Source organism: Rhinolophus ferrumequinum, chromosome 17 (genome assembly GCF_004115265.2).
Source record: "Rhinolophus ferrumequinum isolate MPI-CBG mRhiFer1 chromosome 17, mRhiFer1_v1.p, whole genome shotgun sequence".
NCBI classification, from domain to species: domain Eukaryota; kingdom Metazoa; phylum Chordata; class Mammalia; order Chiroptera; family Rhinolophidae; genus Rhinolophus; species Rhinolophus ferrumequinum.
Genome location: NC_046300.1, coordinates 54,874,182 through 54,889,319, shown reverse-complemented (window position 1 = coordinate 54,889,319; position 15,138 = coordinate 54,874,182). Strand labels below are relative to the sequence as shown.

General features: G+C 36.0%; 1 protein-coding gene across 8 annotated transcripts in view; it reads left to right on the top strand.

Moving 5' to 3' along the window:
• The window catches only part of FHIT (fragile histidine triad diadenosine triphosphatase), a 1,395,299-nt gene that overhangs the window by 599,687 nt on the left and 780,474 nt on the right, over positions 1 to 15,138 (top strand). For all 8 annotated transcript variants that reach the window (XM_033131625.1, XM_033131622.1, XM_033131621.1 and 5 more), the window contains one exon: positions 9,693 to 9,812. In XM_033131625.1, the coding sequence (XP_032987516.1) occupies positions 9,710 to 9,812 (103 nt within the window). In that variant the 5' untranslated portion in view covers positions 9,693 to 9,709. The remainder of the gene's footprint in view (positions 1 to 9,692; positions 9,813 to 15,138) is intronic.

Here is a 15,138-nt window from a genome sequence, read left to right as displayed (position 1 = left end):
GACAGTTTAAAATGAGAAGACTGGATCTCTGAAGGTCTTTTCTGCTACAAAAAAATTCTAGAGGTTTGTTTGTTTGTTTGTTTTTGTGCATTGGGGAACAAGGTTAGAAGCGTATGGCTGTTATGTTAGGTGGATAATAACATTTGAAAACAAACCAGGAAGAACCCTGATGTACCCTGGAGTGAGCTGTTGTCATCTCCTGTTGTCAATGGTAGGGTAACACATTTTGGGGCATTTGATTTTGTGGCCATTGAACCTTATTCCTTTACAAGTTAGATTGCCCATCTAGTCTTACCAGAAAAACGACTGATCAAATCCACTGAGTTACAAAATTAAATGTGGATAGTAGAAACCTTTTTATTACTTCCTTTCTGTTCACTAAATTTTGAAGACAAAGTTCTAAAAATAATATAATGCTACTAGCTGGTGAGAATTATAGGTTATAGAGAGGTAGAGAGAAGTTATACAAATAATTTCCATAACTGACAAGGTGGAAAATGGAAACTTGAAATCACATATTTTCAGTTCAAAATAAAATAAGTTATTATTAAGGAACACACACAAAAATAATCAATTGGCTAAAAATGTAAGACTTTGCTTTTCATTAATATATTTAAGTTCTGTTGTTTGGTTATAAAGAGATCTATGTGAACCTTAATCACTTCCTGGAATGAACCTAGTTCCTTCGATTTCTGTCTTAGCCACAGCCCGTTAATAAATAGGTCTAAAGGCCAAAACCTTAGACTGAGGTCACTAACCTAGTACGTGGTTCTCTGGATGTGACAAACCATCACCTCCAGATTATTAAGAAACAGGGATCCCAGGAGATAATTTTTTTCCTGAGAATTCAAAAGAATATTGGTACACCCAGCCTTCTTGTTTGGCAAAGAAGATTCAGCAATTTTATTTTAGCTCAAAATAAAATTGCTTTCTGCCATTTTCATATGAGAGGAAAGTATTTTTTATTTATCTCAGCCTTGCAGACAGTTTCAGATCCTGGAGATGCAGGGATGCTCCCATCACACAATGTTGGCTCTTATACTTTTCTCTACTTTTGTTCCCCATATAGTTCCTGGAGTATTTTGCTTCTCCATTGAAATTAAAACTTGAGGAAGTATATCTGCTGGCAGCACAGATAGGCAGAATTTTACTACAGTTAAAGAAGAAGCAAAATTGGATTTGAGCAAGGACATATAATAACATTGCCATTTTGGGGTGCCAATGTCATGTGACAGACATAAATGTGCTTTACATATGCTATCATCCACTGTTTTCAGATGAGATATCTGAGAGTGTGAAATTCAGAGAATCACTGCAGATTAGGGACTGGCAGAGCCAAGACTCAAATGCATATGCTTTGAACTCTCATTTCAGCTCTTCATGCTTCCTCTCAACAAAGGGGTGGTTTGTGAGTTATGTGAACATATCAAAAAGGAAAGAATAATGACGAGGTTAGGTGGCCGTCAATACTTCTCATTGTTGGCAGGCCAAACTCATGAGAAGAAACGTCATAGAATTACATGAGCTCGTTGGCAAGAGTGTTGTATGGGAAGGAGAGAAATGAGAAGCAGGGTCGCTTTGGGTAGAGGAGAAATGGGACATAAGCCTAAATTGTAACACTAAGAACTAGCGTAGTGGACGGATGAACATCAGAATGAATGTAATCAGCATTTAGGTGGATTGAGGCTATCTTCCCAAAAGGCACCTCGAAGAAATAAAAGTATGAGAAGACTAAGAAAATAATTAAGAGAGGGAAAATTAATAGAAATGTTAGATAGCACCCCTGAAAGGCAGGGTAGTAAACTGAGGCCAGGGAATATTTGAAGACATACTGGCCAGGAATAGAAAGAATGCAATGAAAACTGAAGACCTCATATGAAAAAGGTTAATGGACCACCAAGCAGGAGGAGTCAGGAAAATAGGCTGTAGTGGATTGAATAATGTTCCCCACAAAAGGAACATCAGAACTCCACTTTGTTAGAAAAATAAGATCTTTGCATATGTAATTAGTTAAGATGAGGTAATACTGCATTAGGGTGGGTCCTAAGTCCCATTACATGTGTCTTCATAAGAAGGGATGGCGCACAAAGAACATGGTCATGTCAAGCTGGAGACATTGATTAGAATGATGCATCTATAAGCTGAGGAATGCCGAGTATATTTGTCAACCACCAGAAGCTAGGAAATGGCCAGGATGAATTCTGCCCCAGAGCTGTGAAAGGGAGCATGGCCCCACCAACACCTCCATTTCAGTCTTCTGGTCTCCAGAACTGTGAGAAAATAAATTTGATGTTTGAAGCCAGCCAGTTTGTGATAATTTGCTACTGCAGCCGTCAGAAACGAACGCATAGACCCTCTAACAATTTTGAGATGAGAACTAGAGCATCCTCCAGCGAACAGGGATCTGATTGTCATTGGACATTTTTCCATAGCAACACCAGAATGTGACCGGGCAAAGGAATAATAGTTTCCAAGTATTGCAACAGCAGATTTAAGCTTAGGATTTTATGTCTATAAAAAGTCCTAAGCTTAGGACTTTATTACTACATTTAAGTGGGAGGGTAAAGAAAAATATCATGTATAAAATCTCAGTTTGCCACATATATATAGATCCTCTCTGGAAGTAACATTAGAGAACACATTTTAGAAAAAAAAAAAAAAATCCCAGAAGACGAAATGAAATGTGGGAAATAAGAGCAAGTAGAGAATTTAATGATTTTTGTATAAAGAAGCAATGGCAACTTTAGTTTCTAGGAGTGTGAAAAGGTAGATAATCAGAAAAATATACACTAAACATAATTTGAAGTGCTGTATTAAATATACAAATATTCATTCAAAAGCATAGGTGAGATTTGAAAAAAGGAGGGGGGAGCAAAAAGCAAAGAAGCTAAAATTCAAAAGAAGTAACGCCAAGCCCATTGATGCCTAGTGTGAGGGGCATGTCCGTAGACCTTTTTCAACCAGATAAATAAAAAATATGATTGCTGGAATAAGCAGCAGTATGCAGAAAACTACACCTCCCCCTCCCCCGCCGGGGATATCAATATTTGAAATTATAACACAATATTATTTCAACATATCGGAAACTAGTTCGGGGAGATGGGGGATGAGATCTGAAAGAGATTCAAGGTGGTAATAATATGCTAAAGACATAGATATTGGTTTGGTTTTAGATATTGATGGGGACACTAAGCATTAATATGGATTGTAATAAGATACTAACCACTATTGAAATAAAAGTAGCATGTGTAATTTCATGCCTCCAGGAAAAAAGTTGATCTAGCCAGTAGAAGTAGGGAGGAGAAAAAAGTGAAACAAAAAGGTGAAATATGTTCAAAATAAGCTCAAACAATAATTGGCATAAATGTATGGGGATTAAATTAATCAAGACAAACTGTTCACTAGATAGATAGAAAATGAAATGCTCTAATATGTTGTTTATGAAAACCATTTAAAAGGACAGAGGTTGAAGATAAGGGGATGGAAAAAGTTCTAGTTGTCAGACACAAACAAAAAGGAAAAAGAACAATAGATTAAGAGAGTGAAATGAGCAGGGATGTATATATATGCAATAGCATAGAAAGCGTAATTTTTGCCATTTGCCATTGATAAGCAATTGTAGTTAGAAATCTAACAGTCTTTTCAGAAGCTGATGCAACCATGAGACTACAAGCAGGCAGAGAAAGATTTGGATAACAATGAATTTGCTTTACCATGTATATAGAACTTCTCAATAAATGCAGAATATATCTTATTTTGGGGGCATGTGGATTATGCACATACTTCATCTTTTAATGGATCAGGAAGGAAGCTTAGAAATCTTAAAAAAAATCAACACTTTAGAGGTTCTTTTCTCTAACAACAGTGCTTTAAAAACAGTCATCACTGACAGAAAGATAGCAAAACATCCCCTATGTTTGAAATGAAAAGACATACTATGAAATAACCCTTAGGTTAAATAGGAAATGATAACAAGAACAGCAAAATTTTAAAGCTGACTGATAAATGCACACAGTACGTCAAAATTTGAGTAAGAGAGCTAAATGGAATGCTTTGAAGGCAATATGTAGCTTTTATTACACAAGAGAAAAATAGAAAGTCCGAAACCCCCTAAGCTCAAGGTTTGACTCAAGTAATTAGAAAACAAGTAATTAAAACTCAAGTAATAGAGGGAAACAAATATAAGTTCAGAAAATAAGCAACAAAGATCATTAATAAAAGCAAAGAACCAAAAATGGTTCTTTGAGTAGCTTAATAGGTTAAATATAATTCTTCTTTAAAAATTAAATTTATTGGGGTGACATTGGTTAAAAAAATTATGTAGGTTTCAAGTGTACAATTCTATAATACATCATCTAGATATTGCATTTGGTGCTCGCCACCCAAAGTCATCTCATTTCATTACCATATATTTGATCCTCTTTACCCTTACATGTAAATCTTGGAAGACTGATGAAGAAAAACATATTAAAATAACAAGATAAACAAAATATAAAATAGGTAAAATAAATAATCATGGATTACATTTTCATTTATTGAAAGAATATGATGAATTTTTCCCAATAAAGATGAAAATTTAGGTGAAAGGGATATATGCCTAAAAAATTGATGCAAGAAAAAGCTTTATTCAGAAACCATTAAATAAATTGTAATGATTATCAAAACTTAATCCTCCCTGCAATATAAAAAGAGGTCAAAACAGTTTGACAAATGAGTTCTATTTAACTCTCAAGAGACAGAAAAATCCTTGTTTATAAAACTTCTTATAGAACAGAGAAAAAAGGCCAACATATTAAGTTTCATTTTGAAAACAAAAACTAGAGAAAAAAAATATTGGCCAACTTTGTTGACATTGAAAAACACTAAGAATTCAAATCTAGAAGTGTATTACAAAATAATACATTGTGACTAAGTTGAATCATAAAAGTGAAAGGATGTTTTCAGTGTTTAAAAAAATTTGTTACTGTAGTCTACTACATTAATGGAAATGAAGAAGAAATTGTGTAATCAATGATAAAGAAAAAGCATTTAATAATGATTTTCTTTTTTAAGTGGAACCAACCCTTAGCAAACTTGGAACAGGGACATTTTTTTAGCTTGATAAAGGCTTTCCACTAAAAACCTATGTCAGACATCATTTTTAATGGGAAAAAAAGCCAAAAAACTAAACTCATTCCTTTTAAGTGTGGAAACAAGACAAGAATGCTTCTGTTACTTTTCAACATTACCAGATCCCTGACCAATGCAGTTAAAGAAACCAACAAAAAGAGAATTGAAATGAGAAATGTGTTGTCACTATTTTAGGTAAAATCATGTACGTTCAACCCTTGAACAGCATAGGTTTGAACTGCACAGATCTACTTCCACACACACTTTGTTTTCAATAAACGTACAGTTGGCTTTCTGTACCCCTGGGTTTCGTATCCATGGTTGGGGATAGACAGATGTGGAAAGCCAACTTATACATGAGTTTTGACTGTGTGGGGATTACTACACCTAACCCTCGTGTTGTTCAAAGGTCAACTATATACAGAAAACCAAAGAGAATCAGCTATACAGGAGTTCAGCTAGGTTGCCAACTTATAAGAGCAACATATAAAAATCAGTAGCTTTCCACTGTATTGGGAGTAACCAATTGTAAACTATGATGATAATAAGATACCATTTATAATAGTGGCATTAACTAAAAGCTATCTAAGAAAGAATTTATTAAACATATAAGGGAAATTTAAAACCCTATTACAAGAGTTTTATTAAGGTATTATAGAATGTAAATGCAGCATTCCTAAATGGATTTATTGAATGTTGTGAAGATGTCATATTTCGTCCATTAAAATTTAAATTGAGTGTAATTCCAATTAACATTTGAGAAAGATATATATTTTTTTGAGGGACAGAGTTGAATCTAAAATTTATATAGGAGAATAAATAAAAAAGGATCCTTTCTTTACAAGGCATAAAAATTGTACAGCAGGACTTAGCAAACTATAGCCCACAAGCCAAATCCACATTGTGGCCTGTACTTCCAAATAAAGTTTTATTGGGACATAGCCACAATCATTGATTTACGTATTGTCTATGGCTGCTTTCATGTTGCCATGACACAGTTGGGTAGTTACAGCAGACTGAGTGGTCCACTGAATCTGGGCTTTTAGAGAAAAAAATTAGTAGCTACTGTTCTCCAGCATCTGGCATAGAATCCGAATATAATAAACTCCATATTCACTCTTATGTATAAATGGGAATTTTGTTGATCATTCCCAGCAACTGGTGCTAGGAAAATTGGTTCACAAAAGGAGAAAAATGAAATTATTTCTGTATGTCATACCATAAACAAAACTCCAAGTAGATTAAATATCTAGCTGTTAAGAATGAAAATATAAATCTGATAGATGAAAATTGAAGAACATATTTTTGTAACCTTATGGTATAGGAGAGTTTGTTATAAGATTCAAAGAACACAAACCATAACAAGAAAATTGATGAATTCATCAAAATGGATTCCTTTTGTTTCGTGGAGGGTATGATAGAAAAAGTAACAGATGGTGAATATATAATTGTCATGTTTAATAGACCGGGATCAGTATTTAGAATATACAAGGGACTTTGGAAAAATCAGAAAACAGAAGAAAGGAAACCAATACAAAAGAGGGCACAATATTAAGTGGCAATTCATAGAGGGGGATGTAGGCACATATACACCACAGTGTAGATAAGGAAATTACAGTGAAGAGGTGCTGTTTTCCCTGTCTATCATACCAGGAAAAGCCAGGAAATCAGATGTTCTCAAGTGCTGGCAAGGATGTGGGGAAACAGACATCTGTGTGTGTATTCTTCTGGGAATGCAAACTGGTACATATATGTTACAAAATTTGTGTGTATAATCTAAAACCCAGTAATGGGATTCTAGCATAGATACCCAAAGAAATACATGTATGGATGGTCATAATAGTATCACTTGTGGTAAAAGGTTGGAGACAAGGTAGCTCTCTAGCTCTAGCAGGGCAAGGAAAAATCACAGAGGAATACAGTGAGAGAGAATACGCCATGAGAAAGGTGAATTACATCTGTATATAGCAGAATGAATGTCTCTAAAATAATGTTGAGAGAAAAAGGCAGAATGAGATTTAGAGCATGATACAATTTATGTATGTTTCAAAACCACATACAAGATCCCTACATATTTTCAACATATAAAATACATATAAAAATTCAATGACAATTATAAATGCAACATTAATCATGAAAAAGCAAAGCCCTGTATTGGCAGAGGAAAGAGTGGGGGGAGGGCATAGCGGATGAAGGGTAATTGATGAGAAGAAAAACGAAAACCAGAAGAGCCTTTCATGAGCACGTAATAGTGGCCCATCAAGTAGAGCCGATGCTTATGTCAAGGCAGTACAGTTATCCTTCAGAGGAAACAAACTCCAGGAACAGTGCTCCTTCCTGCATGGGGTGTTCACACATTGTCATCAGGCATGGGTCTCTCCCGTGGCTCTGCTGTGCTCAGTGTTGGCTCTGATATCAGGCAGACTCTTTTTAGTGTAACCTCCAGCTGTTTCAGGTTGCTGTCCTACCAGTTTGGCCACTTAACAGAAAGAAAGAAAGCCCTTTCCCCAGAGTATTAGCGTAACCCTCTCATGGATATTTCTCCCTTTGAATGGCTCACATTTTGTCCTGTGTCCACTCCTGAACCAATCATGTGACAGAGGACTAAGAATGCCTGGGTCACTTTCCCATCCCTAGAACCAGTAGTAGGAACAACCCTCCCCAACCCCCCCACACATAGAATATGGAGATGTATTACCCAAAGGAAAATCAGGAGGGTTGGTATAGCCAGAGCTATACAAAGTAGATGCCGGGCAGTCAAAAAACCACAGATAGCTGCAGGGGACTTGAATCAATGCTTGATTTGTAGAATTTTTTGTAGAATAATTGCAATGAATTGCCATGTTTATTCCAGGGAAAAAAACTAGGGAAAATGATTAAAGTTTAACTCCAAAGATCTGACGCTCTGCCACTCACATTAAACTTATTTTGTGTGGCCCCATGGTGTAAATCTGTGAAAAATACTGGGGGTTCCAAAAAAAATGTATACACGTAACTTGTTTTCATCTATTGTTATCAGTATACATATATTGAGTGTTACAATTTTAATAGTTTATTTTTCCTTTCTTAAACTATGTATACATTTTTTTGGCATTCTCTACAGATGAACTTGATATGAAGGGCAACTATGTAGTTGCTGGAGTCGACTGTCTTAGAAGGAATGGATAGTGAAATTTCTATCTCTGGGTATATTCAAGCACAGGCTAGCCAGCTACTTGGCAAGCATTCTGTAAAAAAGGACCCAAGGGTTGGGAGAATAGTGGGCTTGGTCATTGATTCTGAATCATCTGCACAGCTCATTAAAGCATAGATTGCTGGGCACTTCTCCCGGTTTCTGGTTTGGTAGGTCTGAAGTAGGACGTGGTAATTTGCATTTCTAATAAGTTCCCAGGTGGTGCTGATGCTGTGGGTCCAGGGGAACACCTTGAGAACCCCTGGGTTGGACGACTTTCAACATCCTTACCATCTTTTATTTTTATGACATAGTTATAAATGTTCTAGAAACTAGTAGTTGTAGCAGATACAAAGCAAACCTACCATCTTATTTCTTTGAACTAGAAATGTGTTAGTTTCTGGCTTGGCAGGTGCTTCTATCTTTTGGGTCACTGAGAACATTACAATCATTAAACATATTTATTGGTGTGCTTTGTAAAATAGTCAATCATTTTCTGACGTCATCCTTGTTCGAAATCCTGTTTCTGTTTTCCATGGGTTGATTGGTCTTCATCAGTTTTGTAGTAGGGTTGTTCCTGAATTAGAAAAATGAAGTGGTTTCCCAAGGAGGGTATGTCTTAGTCATTCAGAAGGTAACTTCATCACGTATAGTCATCTGACAGAAAATCGTTCCTTGGTATACCCTAGATGTCAAGTGCCTATCTCGCTTTACCTCCCCCCGTACCCCTGCCGCCATGGCTTTCCCCAAAAAAGAGGGTATGAAACACTTCATATACCTTGCTGTATCCTGGCTGTCTGCCAACCAGGAACTGTTCTCATCTTGAACTATATTTTGCCTCTTCCTTTTTTTTATTCCCCCTCTTTTTTTTTCTCTTTAATTTTAGAATTTTACTATAATAGTTCTCTGGGGGTACTCATATATTTCTGTAATTTCTGTAGGCAAGTTCAAAGATTGTACATTTTCCAAATTGCTTTTATATAAACAAAGATAAAACCTTTTGAGAAAAGCATTTAAGAATTAGGTGGTTTAGAGTTAAAGCTTACCAATTAAAAAATGTAGCCTAGCAAAGATGATGAAAAGGATGGGTAAAAATAAAAGTACCTAGTAGATTTGGGTTAAGGTGGCAACCTGAAGTGCAGAGGGATTTAAGAAGACTGTTTTGCTGTCCATGTGTAAGCTTTGGCTTGAAACCATCAACTCCAATCAGGGCAATCCTGGTAGGGAGAATGGAGTATTTTAGGAGGAGTTACCCAGTATGCATCTTGTGGACCTTAAATGGGGAAATGATGTCTTCTTCTCAACTAAGAATCTGTAGTAATGGAATTAGCTTTCTTTAAAGCGATAAGTGGTCTGAGTTTCTCATTTGAATTTTATAAATGCTCATTTCCTAAATCGTCTTCTCTTTCAGACTTCTATTGTGAGGAAATGTCATTCAGATTCGGCCAACATCTTATCAAGCCCTCTGTGGTGTTTCTCAAGACAGAGCTGTCCTTTGCCCTCGTGAACAGGAAGCCTGTGGTACCAGGACGTATCCTTTTTGCTTTAAAGAAGAGAAATAAAAAGACGCAATGAATACAGGATTGGCCTCCAGTGTCTGTCCCAAAAGGTGAACAAAGAATCCACTTTTCTCTCTCTTTGGAGAAACCAGGTAAGATGTTACATTTATTCTGAATCCAGTTGGTGGCACCAGAAATATGCTTGATCAGTGATGCGGAACTTCTGAAAAGAGTTGCTTAGCAACCGTGGCTGAGGAGGTGAGTTTTTGCTTGACCTTTTCACCATGGTAGCTCTGCAAATAAATAGGTACTTCTAACATGGTCCCAATAAATATCATGGGCACTTTGTTTTCACTTATCAATTGTGAATTTTAATATTATGGTAAGGTAGAGATTGGGTGGCACTTTTGTGACTAAGGCATGATTACATGAAGATTTGAGACTAACTTGGTTTCTTTACCTCGTGGAGATGATTCAAGCTAGGACTTTTAATTAAATTCACATACATAAATATGCTTAAAATATTTTTTTCATGTTAGTGTCTGACATAGCATTTTCTCTTGGAAAACATCCCAGCTTCTAGATCATTGTCCAGTGTCGTTTGGGATAAAGTTGTTTTATTTCCTTCTGACCATCAAGTTGTAGTCTTTCTTTCTGTTGACTCCAGTAGGAGCTTTATTCTTTGCAGTGGGCATAGCAGAATTGGTGAAATGCTCTGGAGAGAACTTTTATGTGGTTGAAAGTATCATGGATGACTGTGTGCATATGACTTTTGTACTGACTCTTTAGAATTTTTTTCTCTTTCCCCCAACTTAATTTACTATTCAGAGTGCAACTAAGCATAAAATTTCATATTTTAAGATAACAAGCGTTTTCCACACTGAGACATGATTTTACTTTGAAATAAATTTCTAGTAATTCTAAATCTACAAATATGTCAAGATTTTTTTTAGAGTAAGTTACATTTTTTTTCAGTGGGAATTTTCAGAGTGCTTGAGAATTTTATGAATAATCTTTCTTGGCCATGTAACTGGTGCATTGAAAAAAAAGTACAAACAAGAAAACACACCAAAAGATAATTGTGATTTTTATGATTGATTCCCAAATTGCTTGAATTGAAATTCTAACTAAATTAATTTTGTAAGGTACTAAAACTAAAGCTCGCAGCTATAAACTAGTAAATGATATGTAAATTTTTTCCTGATAATATTTAACTTAAAAATTTTTTAAGTAGCCTAAATTATAAATACTCAATATTAGAAAATTTTATTCTTTTGTTTATTGTTTTGTTTAGTAAAAAAATGAAAAATAGAATGATTTAGAAATGCCTATAAAATAGAACAATTTTAAGTTGTATACCAGGTTTATATTGAGTTCTTCTCCAAGACCTGAAGTTCCTGAAATAACAGAAACATTTCATTTTGCTGCAAATTTGTGGTTGTGTTTTCCCTTTGAGGATTTTTTTTTCTTGAGTGAAATGTCTGAGAATCCCAGTGTCAAAACAACATGATTTAAATGCCATCTCTCTTTGGGTGCCAGCTTTAATTGACATCTATCAAGGAACAGAGGGGACCTGGGATAAAAATGTGAATTTAGATGAACAAGTGTTAATTCCTTGGACTGAGAAAATGTAAGGTTGTAGAGTTGCACTCCTTTTTTAATGGTTAATAATAGAATGAACTTTGCATTGTGAATTTTTTTACTTAGATCTTGAGAGTAAGAAACGTGAGCTTTCATTGTCTTTTTAACCAACTCTGAAAGTGTGATGTGTAAGACCTGAATCATATATGTTTTTGAACTCAAAAAAAGTTGAGATGTCTGCTTCTAAGGCAATGTCTATACTGAATAGTGAGCAAGTAGTGAATGATGACCAACTTTCTTCCAGATGGCACTGGAATTGCCATTTTGGAAATGAGTTCTGGTCATTTCCATGTCTTTGTTCTGGTCAGTTACCATACCTTTGAGTGAATACCAAGGACACGGGGACATTGTATTACAATTATCAAACCTCAGTTTGTTTGGAAGGTAGCAAGAGGGACCCAGGCCTTTCTGAGGATGAGAACAGTGAAAACCGGAACATTTTTATAATCAGTACACTTTGTAAGGCTGTTTCACATCTACTGTGTTTAACGTGGTCTCAGGGCTAGTAGATAATGTATTCATACAATCTTTTTTACATAATGATTTTGTAACTTTTTGTTTTACTTTATCTTTGTAAACTCTGTTAAGTGACAACTGTGAGAAGAATCTTAATAAGTTCCTTATTTGCTTACAGAAAGGGATATTCTTTTGTCCTGTGATTTAGGAATTGAAGTTATAGATAGCTCTGCCCACTAACATTTCATAAAAATGAATGGTGAGATGTCTGCAGTTGGCTTTCGACTTTCCCCAGTGTTCAATTCTGCCTGCCTTCATTTAGCCCTTTGGGTAGGTCATCTAATTTTTTTGCACCCTCCCTGTGTCTGGACTTCTCCAATCCAGCCTACATCTCATTCTAAACCACAGCTCTGATCATATCCCTCTTTCATTCCCTTGCTTGCAAACAACTAATGAAACCCATGAATCTTTCGTTTCTTTTTTCTTCTTGTCTCTTTTTTTCTTCTCTTCTCTCTCTCTCTCTCTTTCTTTTTCTTTCTGCTTTTTTTTTCAAGATAAAGTCCAAACTCCTTAGCATAGTTTAAAAAAAAGTTTCATTGTCCTGACTCAACCCTTCCCAGCTCTTCCCTGAATGGGTGCTGTGTCTCCAATATCATGCTTTCCCTGCAAAATAAAAATACAAAAGTATTTGAACCCTCTTCACTTGCGATCCTTTCCATCCTTTTCATTTCAACTGAAGTTCTTTGATACCTGTCCTGCCTTTTTAGGAAATAAATACTCTGTCCTTCTTGTGACACTTGGCTAGTTAGTCACATGTCGATTCCTTCAATAGTTTCTTACTGAGCTCCTACTCAGGCCCCACACCAAACATTTACCCCAGTCTGCATCGTGTCACAACCATGTGCATTCCTGTATATCTTGGTCCCGGGTCATTAGTTTCTGGGAAGGACTAAGGGAAAGACCTGCTCTTGCACATGTTTTTTCCTTAGCATCCAAAAGTACTTCGCTGACTGAATTTAAAGTGAATCTGTAAACTTCAGGAGCATATGGATCTTTGCAGTAAATGAGGCAATAGGGTCTGCTGAAATCCTGCCTTTTCAGTATTCCCATACATAAAGCCAAATCTTGTCACCATTTTATTCCTGATCTTTTGGTATCATTTTCAGGTGCATTTTCCCAACTTTCCCTTCATGCTTTGTCTTTTACAATCCCATTTACATTTCTGTGTTATGAGTGTACCAAGTTAAGTCTAAGAGCGGTGACTGAATTGATGACAGATGGGAAAAGATTCTTTTCCATTTGGGGATTTTTTTTGTTTTGATTGGTAATTTGTTGGTGGACAAGTCTGTATTTTAAATCATCTTAAAGCAAATCTGTATTGGCATCTTTATGTGAACCAGAAAATTTTATTTTGTATTTTTGATAATTTCTTTTTAAAAAGAATATTTAGGTGGTCTTTGAGGAAAGTGCCATTCATAAGAGACTTGTAAATGTCGTCTCTGACCTTGTACTCTCTCTTGACATTTTGCTCCCCACCTGTCAACCTTTTTTTTTCTTACGACTTTGCTCATTGAGTTTTTCATACCTTCCACAGGAGGAAATGAACTGTCAGATCAGGGGCCGAAGATATGCTTTTAAAGTGAGACTATTTGCTTCATTCTCCAAAGAGCCACTTCAGTCCCTCCTTGTCCCCACTTACAGCAAACACTTCTTTTCGTTGCAGTGTTTCAAGCCAATTGAATAGGCTTTGGCGTCCTTCGTGCAACACTCTAGAAAAATATGTCAAAATGTCTTTAATCCATTAATTTCTCATTCCCGGAAAATGCTTTTCAAAGTGTATTGGTGAGAAAACCGAAACATTTCAGAGATTGCATCTTTAGAATTTTGCAGTGAACATTTCCTTCCTGTACTTCAGTGCAGCCCAGCTATTGTCCATGGCTTAAGTAAATCTGAACCACTCTGGTGAAAACTCTGCCCACCCCCTCCCCTTGCCTTGTTTGTGTCTACCTCTCATCTTGAGTTGAGCATGAAAAATGAATTTGAACATTAGCGGAATCCATTAGGGGGCTGGGGCTTTTATTGTAAATAAAATTATTCATTTGTTATGTCCTGTTGTTTTCAGCAGACAGTATATTGATCTTTGGGTTGCTATTCAGAATGGCATAAGGAGCTCTAACATAAGGGGCATGCGGCAACATTTGTGGACGGGTTGAGTGTGGTGTGTAATGACAGAGACCAACCTTGCTGGCTAGCCATACTTTATTATACAAATCATTTGTCAATAGTTTATTGAGTCAGTTATTAAAAAGAGCAGATTTTTCCAAACAGGAGCATTGCACGCAGAATGTTATCGGCCAAACAATGTTAGGATGATGCATTGAGAACAGGCTTACAAACTATATTTGTGAAGAATTAGACTGGGTAACTTAAAGGACGTTTCTGCTGATGTATTAGAAACAAAAGTTTGGTACGTTAGAAATTGTGCTTTAAGGTCCAACTTCAATAGATAAAAAAGAAAACTCTGGTAAATGCTTTTTAAAACAAACCTTTACCTGCCCAAACAAGCAATGTTTATTTTTTTTTTCTTTTTTCAGACCTCTGCCATGTTGAGTCCTCCTGAAATAAATGAGCAAAGAATAAAAATAGCTTCATTACTAACAGTGCTTCTTACAGAAGCGCTATATGCTGTAAGATGCTATAGATAAAAGTGCCCTTTTAATCCTTCTGTAAAAATCAGAAATATTCGTCATTTCCTGAGTAGGTTGTAATCTTGTGAATTTCTTTAATTGTTCAGGAAACTGCAGTTATTAGTGACTTGATGATTTTTCATTTCTCAAGAGTTTCCTTTTAAGCCTTCCTGTGCAAATAAAATGAGCGCAAGCACTCTTTTAATATCTTTATTACTAAAGATAGTTTTTTTGCTTTTGAGATTTCCCTACGCACGTCATTTTTTTTTCACCCTTTGCATGCCTGTTGTATATTCGCTAGCTTACGACACTTTTGGAGAGATGTTCAGAGACGAGCTTGCTGCCCTTTGTCCTGAGCTGTGATGGGACAAGTAGGTCTTCTTGCGGTCCTACTTTTCTTGACTTTACCTGGCAGATTATTGCATCCAAAAGATCTGCATGGAGCCGTGATTGCTCAGTTAGCATGTTCCTTACCCTGTTTCTATTGGAAAGGTTTCCATGTAAATGCACACCTATCTTTGGGTTAGTAGAGTACATTGCAGCCAGCTAGAGCCAGTTGTTGATGGCATTGGTC